Source organism: Rhinolophus ferrumequinum, chromosome 4, assembly GCF_004115265.2.
Source record: "Rhinolophus ferrumequinum isolate MPI-CBG mRhiFer1 chromosome 4, mRhiFer1_v1.p, whole genome shotgun sequence".
Lineage (NCBI taxonomy): Eukaryota > Metazoa > Chordata > Mammalia > Chiroptera > Rhinolophidae > Rhinolophus > Rhinolophus ferrumequinum.
In genome coordinates this window covers 68,108,126-68,121,698 of record NC_046287.1, presented here as the reverse complement: position 1 = coordinate 68,121,698, position 13,573 = coordinate 68,108,126, and the positions used below count along the sequence as shown (strand labels likewise).

The 13,573-nt window shown below is 34.6% G+C and overlaps 1 protein-coding gene across 1 annotated transcript in view; it reads left to right on the top strand.

Moving 5' to 3' along the window:
* Positions 1-13,573, top strand: part of TNKS (tankyrase) — a 186,947-nt gene that overhangs the window by 132,686 nt on the left and 40,688 nt on the right. Inside the window, exons 10-12 of the mRNA XM_033104145.1 lie at positions 280-371; positions 464-542; positions 12,465-12,636. Coding sequence (XP_032960036.1) covers positions 280-371; positions 464-542; positions 12,465-12,636 — 343 coding nt within the window. The remainder of the gene's footprint in view (positions 1-279; positions 372-463; positions 543-12,464; positions 12,637-13,573) is intronic.

Sequence of the window (13,573 nt, the reverse complement as noted above, 5' to 3'; positions counted from 1 at the left end):
TCTGATACCTTCAAATAAATATATATTAGGTAGTTATTTATTGGCTAAAGAAAAAAGTCTCATTTAATGCTTAAGTAAGAGCATAATTTTGTCTTGTTCTAAAATAAAGGCTTATGTTTTGTACTTCCAGCATATTTAGGAGAAATTTTGGTCATCTCCATAATGTAAAATATATGTGTATTTTGAAATAACAATGTTCTAAATAGTCAGCATATGCTATTTAATTCAGAAATCTACTTTTAAATAGTTTATTTTAACTTATTTTTATTTACTTTACAGCATTGTGCTGTGGCCTCCCTGCATCCCAAACGAAAACAAGTGACAGAATTGTTACTTAGAAAAGGAGCAAATGTTAATGAAAAAAACAAAGAGTAAGTGTAATTATAGAAGGAGTTGTTTAATTCTTAAAGGGAAAATGTAATAAACGTTAGGAAATTAACTTTTCCTTTCCTCCTCTCTATAGTTTCATGACTCCTCTGCACGTTGCAGCAGAAAGAGCTCACAATGATGTCATGGAAGTTCTACATAAGCATGGAGCAAAGGTAAGGCACACACCTGAAATCGAGTGCCAGACTTGGCACTGAGTATCTAGCTGCTCTTAAGACTGTTAATTTCTTCAGGAAAATCAAAGAGAAAAGTAATTTTATAAAGGACTGTTGGCATGTATTTGAATTCATCAGTTCTCCTTTAAAGATGATTTAAATCTTATTACTAATAATTACCTGTGTCTTATTGTACTTTACTGATGTTCTTCTGTAAAGCAATAAAATGTAGCTACAGTCTTATCATTTGAAATACATTTTACCTTTACATTATTTTACGTTAATACTGGAATGGATTTTTCGATAGTCAACATCAGTGATGGTTTATCAGAAAATAATTTAGAAATTATTAGAAAATAATGATAATTAAAATATCGCTACTTATTTTAAATAACATCTGTATTCCTTCAAACTGGTAATTATAATAATTTTCTCAGATAACCTCAACATTAAGGAATTTTAATTTGTGAAAATAGTAATATTCATTTAAAAAAAAAGAAATTAAGATCTGTTAACATTTACTACTCAGATTGATGCTGGCACCTCATCAGGTCCATGTGTCAGCCTGTCTGAGTCATGTCTGAGTCCGAAGTATTTCCTGAGGAAGAATGGGAGTTTGAATATGGAGGGACTGACAGTGACACACTCACTCGTCTGTTCACTTTCAGCACGTTGTGACATACTGCACTCTACATGTGTCCACATGAGTAGATTTATGAACATTATCCTAAACGGCTGAACCTTTATAAATATCATTGTTGATAAGCAGAGGGAATGATCATGACAATCTTACAGTATAAAGAGGTTATCTGGCTCTTTCATGAATTAGTATTTTCAGGAATTGTCATACTTAGTTGTGCTTTTTTTTATTTTAATGAAAATAAGAGTTCGAAATTTGCTGAGTTCTTTGTTGACAAATGACTATTACTTGTATGGAGGTACTTTTTTAAAAAAGAAATAATCAGAATTTTAAAGGTAAAAGTTACATATTTTAGAGTGAATAAGAAAGTAACTGTTTTTTTAAAGAAACTTTTAAAAATGAAGATGACATTTTGAAAGTAGATTATTAGAAAATGTCCATTTTTTTTATTTTGTTGCCAAAAAATGATGTAAATATATCACCCAGATGTTGTCATATCCACATAATTAAAAAACTTGAAAACAGAATTTTCTAACCTGTTTTAAAAGTCTTTCTTAATTTGTGTGTAGGTGGTTTTTTAAGCTATTAAAAACATTTTAATGCAGCACCTCCTCTTAAGTTTTCAAGAACATTAAGAAAGATATAACTTTACTACCAGAATTTCAACTTAAACTTTAGCATAATTAGTAAATTACATTAAAAATAAGCAATATGATGTAGTAGGCATTGCTAATAATGCACTTTTTCCAGTGGTTCTGCATATCTGTGTGAAGTCTTTTTAGCCAGTGGGACCAACTATTGAAAATGAACTTAGAATCAGATCCTCAAATCTACATCACAGTTCTTTATAAGGTTTTTCAGGTTTTTTTTAATTGAGCCAAAAGTAATTGTATCATTAGTAATTATTTTTAAATTTTTAATTGTTTAATCTCTTTTCCATCCTTTGTAATTTGTCTTTTTGTATAAGTTTTACATATATTAGTATAGCACTGCTTGGTTATAATTAACAAATGAGCACACATGTATATTGAAAGTGTTCTTAAAACATTTTTTATTCATAAGGTGCATGATCCAAAAATTTAGATATCCTTGCTTTAAAAAGAATTGGTATTTTTAATTTAAAAAATAGTACGACCTGGAATGCAAGGGAATGGAGTTCTGCAGGTTTAGTACCTGTTTTGAGGGTACCATACTACATTGTTACATAAATAATGTCTTGTTTCTTTTCAAGCAGAAAATGCTAAGCTAAGAGGGCTTTCTGCTACACTTAGAGCATCATGTATTTATCATTGACATATTTTTTAAAATATCTTAATGGAATTTATAATATTCTTGAAAAACCATGAATGATGTTCTTCATTTTGGGAAAATATCTATTTGTTGTCTCCCATGAGTCATTTTACTTCATGAAGATTCAGTGAAAAATTGCTTTATAACCCATCCTAGTCACCATTACTCAAGGTCTGTGGTTCTCAATCTTTGTATGCGCTTCATGTCCACAGTACATGCTCAGTTCATCAGTGGGGCATGTATAATTTTAAAAACACCCTGCCAGTGATGTAAAATGACTTTTAAACTAGTGTATCTTCCCTAGTCCTTCCAATAAATAAATTGAAAACACCTGCTATTAAATACATTAAAATGGGGGAGAGGGTATCCTATTTAATTAGGGTTATGAACCAATAGATACCAACTGCTATCCTCCCATTCACCTGTTCCCTGGTTCCAAGGCAGGTTGCTGTCGCTCAGGGTGGGTTTAGCTGTTGACTAATGCATTATTAGTAAAAGCCCAACTTAGCTACTGTGGGCCCCAGTGTTTCCTTGCTTAGTGTTCTTTCTGGGGAACTCATGGTTTCAATTTGATTTTCAGGCAATTCATGGTTTCCTGTTTGATTCTAAAAACACCTTCAGATCAAGCACACCAGTCTTGAATTAGGATTCAGCCCTCTTACACTGCTTCTACCATCATGCTGCCTTCTTTTCTTCATGATAAGTCCAATTTTCAACCTAAAGCTGTTGAGAAAAGGCAGAGAATTTGGTAGGGAGATCTAATACCAGTAATTAATTTGTCTTACTTAGATAGAACTTAGTAAAATTTATATAAGCCAAAACATTCTTTTGCTCAAAGCAAAAGAAAATACAAAATTCAGGTTCGTTGTATGTGTTAAATTAAGCATATTAATTTAAACATAGACAGGCATACTTTTTTCAGTTTAGAATCCTCCACTTTCTAGTTGTGTGACCTTGCACTTAATTCCCTGAAACTGTTTCCTCCTTGGTGATATGTGAGTATTAATACCTCCCCTACAAGTTTTTCTTTTTTTAATTAAATGAGCTTATGTATATATGTATGGAGTGTAATACCTGGCATACAAGCAATACTTTGACTACTAGTAAGTATGAGCATTGTATTTTTTTTCCGTGTTTGTTTTTTCAAAGTTATATACTACATGTTTCCTTTAATTCTCTTTTTATATAAAACATCTAATCCCTTTCTAATTTGTCTTGATCCACTAACTCAGCAAATATTGAGATGCAAAATGATCAAGACTGTGTACTCAGTACTGTGGGAGATACCAGTTTGGACGTTAATACGATTACCAAATTTGAAGCTAATCCTAACCCAATTTAGCAACATCAGTCATGAAGAAGGAAGAGAAAGGTGAAAGCCACTTAAGAAGGAATAATTTTAGTACTGGGAAATGAATTGAGTGTTAGAATGAACTTAGAAAATGGTGGTATAATTAATGGAAGAAAGAAGGCTAGAGAGAAACACTATTTTCCTATGCTGTGACAATGACTTTGTACTTGGAGTTGACATGATAGAGGAACATTTAGATAAACCTAGTGGTTGGAAATACAGCACTAGAGTATAAGTAAAAGAGAGTTTAGGATTAGAAAGATCTATTGGGAAGCCATCAACGTAATGATCATATGTTGTGGGATTGAGTAGAGTTCCTGGTAGAGAAAATATGAAGAGATAAATTGAGAGTTAAGAACCTCTGAGGATTACCCATCCGTATTCATAGAGCAGTAACGGGAAGAGGAAACCAAAAGTCTTCACAGTGTCTATTGAGTGCAATAGGATTATAAAGAAAGAACAGGTGATCAGTGCTGCAGAGAGAAAACAAGAGAGACAATGCCACTTAATTTGGCAATTTTCCTATAATGGTTTTGGTAGCTTTGGAAGGAGGTGTTCCAAAGATAATGGAAGTAGAGAATTGTATCAGTTAGGGTCTTGGCAATAAACAGCATACTCAAGGTGGGTAATTGAAGAGAGTTTAATAAAGGAATTATATACAAAGGTGTGGGTAAGACTTAAGGAAATCAAGAAGGGGTGAGGTAGCAGCATTAGCAGCAAGTGGGAGATGTTACCATCCCTAAGCCTAAAGGGACAAGGAAAGGGAGAGGTCACTGGAACCAGAAGAGGTTAGAGCTAGATGGAGAAGGTCATCCGACAGCACCTGTAGCTTTTGACCCTACCCATCACTCTCCTGCTTCCCACCAGTCTCCTGCCATTGCTTCTCATTGGCCAAATACAACAAAAGGTTAGAGACCACAAGAGCACACTGATGTGATCCATGTAAATGGTTTTCCTACGAAACAGAGCAGGGTGGAAGATGGCTATCCAGAGGGGCAAGCAGGCAATATTCAGCAAAAGGATAGAAAACAAAAAGCCAGTGAGGAAAGGAGGGTTATAAGAAAATGGGGGTATTAACTAACTAATGTGAGAAATCCACTTTTATAGGAGTAAACTTGTATCTTAAAAAAAAATTAATAATTTTCTCTACCAACCCTCTGCTTTGCAAGATTACTATAAAGCCTAAAAGGGAGAGACATGAAGACTTTATCCTTTGTACGGCAGTTGTTTTCTTTATTATTTTTGGTCTACCCTGGCCAATTTTTGGTCTATTACTACTGCCTTGTCTGCTATCATTATTGGGTAGAACTTGAGCCCCAATTGCATATGGTATTACTAATACCTAAAAACAAAAGATTTCATTCAGAGGTGCTTTTTTTCATACATAAAAGCATTGCTATTTTGTCATTAGTGAGCATCTGTTAAATGTTTAGAACATGAAGAAATTTCTTTTGATTGTTCATATGTCTTAATTAACTTATTTATATTGTATGTAAGAAGAAATTGTTTTGATAGTAATTGGCATTAAATGGGCTTAATTTCTCACATTGAGAAGTGATCAAGAGTCTTTGCTCACTTTGGGGAAATGTGTTAACTCATTATAAGGATTTTATTAATGCATTCTAGAGCTGGATTGCTAAGCAGATTCCGTTAGCGCAAAGGTGTTAAACTGCTATTAAAACTATAGATCCAAACTATCTTTTACAGTTTAAATAATGTCTGAGGTTTGAGCATATCAAAATAAAGACCAAAGGGACCAGTGTCTCAGAGAAATTTAGTTACCATAACAGATCAACTAAATCTAGATTAAGCACAAATGGAAATCTAGTCTATACTTATGAAAATATGTGCTTATTACTTTTTTGAGATAACCATATGGTTAATCTGCAAAAGCCTACAACAAGGAATTTGCAAACTGTTAGGTGCTTTGGCTGCCAATCTCTCTGTATCTGTCTCTTTTTCTGCAGTTGCATGAATTTCTTTCCTCTGTCAGTCTTTGCTCATCTATTTCATTCTTTTTTTTATAGACTGTATTTTTCTGTTTAGTTCTCTATGGCATAGCTATGGTCTTTGCGGCCCCTACTTTATATGTTTTTGGCTTAGAAATATGCCACCTGCAGCTACCATCTCTCTCCAGTCTTGGACGAGAAAAGGAGAACATGAATGAGACGTCAGTTTGTTCAGCACAGTCATTAGATTGGCCCTTCTATTTAATCAGCTGTGCTCACTGAGTTATTTCTCAGGCAGTTAGGGCACATGAAAAGCTAAGTACCCCTTAATAAAGCAGAGAAATTATGTACCACTATAATATTTATATATACCCCTTAGCGGAGAATTTGATTGTTTCTTTTAAAATTCCACGTGAATTTTGAAGGTTTACAAATAGTAATACACTGAAGTTCACCTAGTAAACATTAATCTAGTTTCATGTGTCTCTCAAATTATATTAAATTTAACTTCTTAGATAAGTTCTGTATTCTGTTGTGGGTTCACAACACATTAAAGGATTCAAAACCTTTTAAAGTAAAATACTGATTACTGTATCAGAATTCTAGGTAAGAATTAAATTTGTTGTCATTTTGTCTTATTTCATTCCTCACAGGAGGTACTTGAACTATGCATCCCACTGTGGTTAATGATGGCCTATAAATATTTGTAAAAACTTTAGGATAAAATTAAATTATAGTTTATTACAGATAAAGTGAATCAGTGACTTTCAATATTAAAAAATTTTATCAACACTGGCATTTAACATTTTTTTCCCCAAATGTCTAGGGAAAAAAGAATGCATGGTTTTTGGTGAGAGACTATTTTCATAATCTCTAATGTTTGATTAGTATACAGAATAGTATGTTGAAAACAGTATTCTTTATCATCAGAACTTACTGATTTATTTTTGTGACCCATTTATTTACCAACCATTTCAAATACAAGGCATTGTACTTGTTACTATGGGGTATATATGAAATTTGAATTTGATCAAAATTTTTCTCTTAAGGGACTTAAAATCTAATAGTTGTCTAATAGTTCACTTTCACTTTTTAAGGTGTTTTGATTTGGGGGAAAAAAACACATTATCACTAGCTAAAGGAATACAGAGACTAGTTTCAATTCTCAGATTACTTAAAATCAGGTTAAGATTGAGACATATGTTCACAGTTAAAGTAAAATTATACTGTGACTTAATACATGCTTCATTACAGAACTAGTCATGATTACTTCATCACAGAACAGTTCATGATTACTTACAAGTGAGGGATAGGGGCACTGGTAGCTTTAAGTTGAGAGGACAGATGAACTCAGCCTCCAGGCGAGCTCTCTGAGGCGACAGTACTCACACTGATTCAAATTCTGAAAGATTCCCCTTAACCATTTCCTTAGAGTCTGCTTGCTGGTTTCCAGAACTCTTCTGGCGTGTTCAAATCATAATTTTATGGTCTGTATATTTTAAGCCAAAGGCCATTATGGATTTGTATCATTTATCCTGTTATCCTCTAGGAAAATCGCTATTACTGCTCAATTTTAATACGTACCTCAGCTTGCTATCTCTAGATAAAAGGGAAAAAAGTGGAATATGTTTTGTTTCCAAAACTGCTAGACATCTCTTATTCTTCTGACACCTTCTGAATATATATCTCAGGCCATTTCCAACCATTTAATTATCACAGTTGAGGTATAATACATTAAATGTAGTATTTTTCTTATTTAAGGCAGTTTCTGTACTTGAGGGAAAATCTCCTTAATGCTGACTGGTAAGCATCTTTGATGACATTCTCTTGTCATATCCTGTGTTGAAGATTATGATAGAGGAAAATAGGATTGGGTCTAAAAAACACTTGATCAGAAAAATTGATTTAACATTCCCAGATTTCTTCAGTAAGTATGTATTTTGGTAGTTCCAAATAATACATTATTAAGAATTAAAGTTGTATCTCTTTAAAATATGAAGAATAAATTAATGGTGATATATATAAAATAAATCTGTCAAATGTATGTTTTAAGTTGAAAACACAAAACTTATGGACAGTAATACATGTATATATATATTTAAAAGTTCCTAAAAGAATCCTTGTGAGCAGCAGTCCCATTTATTTGATAGCTCAGTTTGATTACCATTGAGGCACTTAATTGTATGTATAATACTACACTGCATTTCTTTGTTTCTGTTAAATGTTATTAAGCCTAAGTTTTTTGCCTGAGTGAAGAATTGTCAATGTGTGAGTCAAAATTGTCAAAGCTAGGAATACAAAAAACAGTGTTGTCTCAGAGATCTTCCAGGTCATGGGCTCTGTTCTATATATTAGGTGGCCCTTTTTTTCAGGGCTTCCAGTATTGATATTTTGGATGACATGCATAGGTCATTTAATCTCCTTCTATATTTCTCCATCAATGCAGTAAATTACTATCATTTGCAATTTATCTAATTTATAGAATGATAGATATTAGAATAGTAAATCCAAACTTATGAGAACCTCCTTTAAGCAATTAGAGTTCCCTATAATTCTCTGGGATCCCAATGAACTAAAATTACACTAGCTCCAAAATATCACCCTTCTTCACTGTGAAACTGAATTAGAGCAGTAATGCAAATCCTTTCAGATTACCCATTAAAAAATAAATCAGGGAATTGGGATTGGTCTGTAGTCATGTAAAAATACACCGTGTTTCCCCAAAAATAAGACCTAATGGGAAAATAAGCCTTAGCGTGATTTTTCAGGATGACAGCCCTAATGCGTGTTTTGGAGCAAAAATTAAGCCCTAATGCGTGTTTTGGAGCAAAAATTAATGTAAGACCTGGTCTTGGGTAGTTACTGCTGCCCTCTAAAAACAAATGTATCACTTACTTTACAAGGCCTACGCGTGTAGGTTTTGCACTTCTGTGCCTTGAACCACTTCAAATATATGGAGGAAAAAATTAGGTTGTCCACTTCTTAGAGAGCCCTCATTGTATCCCATGACTGATTAAAGAATAAACAAAAGTAGAGCATTATGGGCATTGATAAAGTTGAATATAAGAGGAAGTTAGGAACCTTAACTTTTTTTTCAATTTTGAATCAATTTAAAGATTTATAATGACTCTACTAGATAGTTGATTTTCCATCCAGTAATCATTTTTCCCTTTCTTCCTTGCTTCAGAACAGGGGTCAGCAAGCATTTTCTTACAAGTCCAGACAGCAAATGTTTTAGGCTTTATGGGCCAAGAGATAAATCAAGGAGTTTATATATGTACTCATATAGCCATTGAAAGTGTAATTATTGAAAAATGAAAACCATTCTTAGCTTGCAGGCAGTACAAAATCGTCAGCTGGTTGGATTGACTCACGGATATAGCTTGCCAACTCCTGTTTTGTTCGGGTATGGGAGCTTCTAGAAGGCCGGGTCTGAAACCAATTCTGGTAGTCTCATTTTCCTTGCTAGTGATTGATGTAGATACTGATTCAGGAAACATTTCTGGCCCCCGTCATAAGGAGAAGTCTGCTGGGAAAAGTTCCTTCTCTTTTAAAATAGATGTATAATACTTCCTTTTTGGCCCTGGTGAGATTACATGGAGCTGCCACAGTCATCTTTAGACCACAGAGGGACAAGCCTGGAGTCCTAAGATTAGAGGAGCTGAGAAATTTATGACACTTGCTTATAGTGAACAATAATTCTTCCTCACAAAAACCCTTATAGAATGTCTCTTTCATATTTACGCTGTCATCCATTGTGGTTTATTCTAAGTGGGTTTTACAGAGTATCACCAAATTGTTCTAGTTTTGTTATTCTACTTGTTTCCATAGAATGAGTGCTTCTGTTGCACTACTCGCTGATACTTTTCAATGACTTCTTGTACTGCTTCAGTTTTGTTTTCAGATAAAGCACTCCATAGAGAATCTTTTTTTGCTATGATGCCATTTAGAGTTTTGAGGGAAGAATTGCTGTTCTTTCATAATAAAAAAAATATACATTTATTAAAGCAAAGAATTTTGTGTTACATTGCTCTGTCTTGTACTTTAAGAAAGTTTGGCTTTCTGAAATGCTAGACTATAACACTATCTACAGAAATGAGTAAAATGCCTTATATATATATAAATGTAGGGATGAGGACGTAAAGCTTCAGTATATGGTCAAGTTTTTAGTTTCCTAGGGTTATCAATCAGTCCTCATCAAACTATTGCAATTTTTTTAGCAAAAAAAGTTCCTTTTATAAATAAATTCTAGTTAACTGTTTATACAGTTTTCTATTTTTTATTCATTCAGAAGACATTTGTGGAGCTCCCGCTATGTCCTAGATACTGGTTTTTCTTGGGGAGGGGGAGAATAAGGGTAGAGGGAAAAGTTATATTTAAGATTGTCATAGTCGTTGCTTTTAAATAGCTTATAATTTACAAATAGCATCTAACACGGACCCTAATATTATTAAGTGCTTAGTAAATGTTAGTTACATCCTTTCCTTATGAGACTTCTTAGGAGATAAAAAACTTAGTTCTGATTTTGACAGGTATACACAAGGGGAAAAAATGTTAGATAAAGAACAGCACGGTAGAGAAATGAAAATGCAGCGTACACAGTGGAGTTGCACTCAGGATCACCCCTTCCAAAACAGAGGGGGAGAGGAACAAGAAATGTTAAATAACTTTAGTTAGTGGTGCCTTTTGCCCAGTATTTCACTCCATGAGTGCATGTGCCAGAGTGAGTGACGGAAGTAAATCTTCTATTTTCTATATTGCGCTCAATTCCCCCATACATATTTATAGAGAGAACCTCTTCTTACACATAGTGTGTCTTTAGTGTTTAAAAATACTTTATGCACTTTATCTGCTGCTTAGATACTGCTCAGTATACTGGAGGTAAAACTGGCTGGTGTTGGATTAACGAAGAAATTTGACATCTGTCTCTACCATTGCATGGCTAAGGTGTTTTCAAGGATGATCTCAACCAAAGGTGTATTTTACCTTTTGCAATGTCTTTGGAAACTAACATCTTCATAAAGTGGGACTCCCGTGTAATCTAATAAAGCTGGAGTACATCAGATTGTAATGAAAAAATATAGTAGAAAGGAAGGTGGTATAAAAGCAAATTATGGCTTGTCTTAAGTGACATGCTAAGGGATTTACTCAAGTTCATTTGAAGGGATTGAAGAATCACTAAGTTTGTCCTGAGGAATTACTTAGTAAGATCTGTATTTTACAATAGTAGTTTTCAAACCATGTTCCCATGATTCATCAAGCTGCTTTGAAGATTTCCATCACTATAATTGAATAATTTAGTGGGTTTCTTATCCAGTTTCCAGAAAAATGTTAATGATTAAAATATTCTCAATTTTAGGTTTTTCTCCTGTGTTGAAAAAAATAAAGAAAAATTCAAGAGTTTAGTTTGGCAGCTTGTGTTTTCCATCAGTACATGCTAATGGCTGTGCTTTTATGTTGTCTGTGTATAAAAAGTCATTTTCCTGATGGCAAAGGTGATATAATTAAATATGTTGGTATTTCATGGTGTATTTTGTGAAACGCCAGTAAAAACTTAGATGAACTCTGGCCTAAACAAGTGTTACAGCTTTACTGGTAACAATGAAAGACTGGAGACAGGGAGATCACTTGTCTTAAATCCTTTATTTTTCTTAATCTTGCATTTGGTGGGTGTGCGCAAATGTTTCAAATAACCAACCAGCATATATTTGAGAATTTATTATGTACCATTAACAGGAACCGTCTAGAGGACCCAGAAAACATGTATCATACAGTATTTTCTCAATCTTAGTTTTACTTGCTAAACAAAAACTATCCTAGTGTTAATAATTTGGATAATGGTGAATTGACATAGGTGTTCACAAAGGAAGTAATTATTGAGGCTTCAAGTGATCAAGGAAGGCTTCTTAGACAAAGCAGGGACTTGCACTGGATCTCATAATCTAAAAAGGCAGGAAGAAAGCCTTCTCTGAAAGAACTGGTGTACAATGAATACGGACTGTGGTCTCGCTGGAGTAGGAGGTATTGACTGGGGCATCCTGGAAAACCACACAAGTTGGGTTCGATCAAATTCGAACATGATCTCAAAGTTTAACGTTGTCTTAAATAGTCTTAAAACTAGCTAAATTATTATTATTCTTTATAACTCTTCAAAGTTTTAAAAATGGAACATTTGAATCTTCAAGTCATTCTTTTGGTTAAATGTGTTTGTAATTCAATTATACTTATTATACTTATTTACTAAAATTAGAAATGTACTAAACTGGTTTAACTATCTCTGCTTACCTATTCTGTTGTCTTTGTATTCTGAGAACAAGTTTAGTAAAATGCATTCATCCAAAAGTAATGTACATCTTTGATGTGATAGGCAGTGGATATCAGACGAAGTGCCAGCGCTTAGAGACCTTACATTCTAGTTGCCAAGGGGAGTGGCAGGAAGTGGAGGACGAACAGGAAGACAGTCATTCAGGGAAGGATAGATTATGTTGTAATTTTCAATAAGGTGGTCAGAGAAGAGTAACTTAAGAAGAAGATATTCTTTAGAACCAGTGAGCAAAAAAGTTCATGAATAATCTGTGGCATTTTCAAAAAGCTTTGAGAATTCATTTTTCTCACTGGAATTCATTTGCTTGGGTATAAAAAGGAACCAAAATTGATGCTCAATACTATGTGTCCACCTAATGATTTTTCAGATGAATGCACTAGACACTCTTGGTCAGACTGCTTTGCATAGAGCTGCCCTAGCTGGTCACCTGCAGACTTGCCGCCTCCTGCTGAGTTATGGCTCGGATCCCTCCATCATCTCCTTACAAGGCTTTACAGCGGCGCAGATGGGAAGCGAAGCAGTGCAGCAGATTCTGAGTGGTGAGTTAAAATAGATAATTATTGCATTCTCTTCTTTCTCTTCCACCGTCCACTGGTATGCACAGACAAACTTTGTGCCTCTTGTTTTAAGTAGCTCTTGGAATGTTTTTTCATTGTCGTTTGAATATTTTTCCTGCCTTTCCTTGCTTGTAGTTTAGCCTGGGGCCCTGTCCATTAATTAGCCTTTTTCATGAGGTGACGTAGATGTCATGAGAAGGAGGCAAATATTATCTTTGATTTTTTTTTTTAGTTTTTAGTTAAAAACCTGACTCGTATTATAATCAAATGTTAGTTAAAACTCATATAAACAGTGTGGAATTATGGTAGTTCTATAATCTATCAAATAAAGAAAATTACAGGGCCAGGTCGGTGGCTCAGGTGGTTGGAGCTCCGTGCTCCTAACTCCGAAGGCTGCCGGTTCGATTCCCACATGAGCCAGTGGGCTCTCAACCACAAGGTTGCCAGTTCGACTCCTTGACTCCCACAAGGGATGGTGGGCTCCATCCCCTGCAACTAAGATTGAACACGGCACCTTGAGCTGAGCTGCCGCTGAGCGCCCGGATGGTTCAGTTGGTTGGAGTGCGTCCTCTCAACCTACAAGGTGGCCAGTTCGACTCCCCCAAGGGATGGTGGGCTGCGCCCCCTCAACTAGAAAACGGCAACTGGACCTGGAGCTGAGCTGCATTCTCCACAACTAAGACTGAAAGGACAACTTGACTTGGAAAAAAAGTCCTGGAAGTACACACTGTTCCCCAGTAAAGTAAAAAAAAAAGAGAGCGAGAGAGAAAATTACAAATCACTCATGGTAATGACCTTTAATAAAATGTTCTCACATGTGTTCTGACCTGTGTTTTATAACTCTTCATTGCACTTTTATGAAATTACTTTGCCTTTTCCTGGTGTGACTATAATTATAAAATCTGGCTAAGTGGTACAG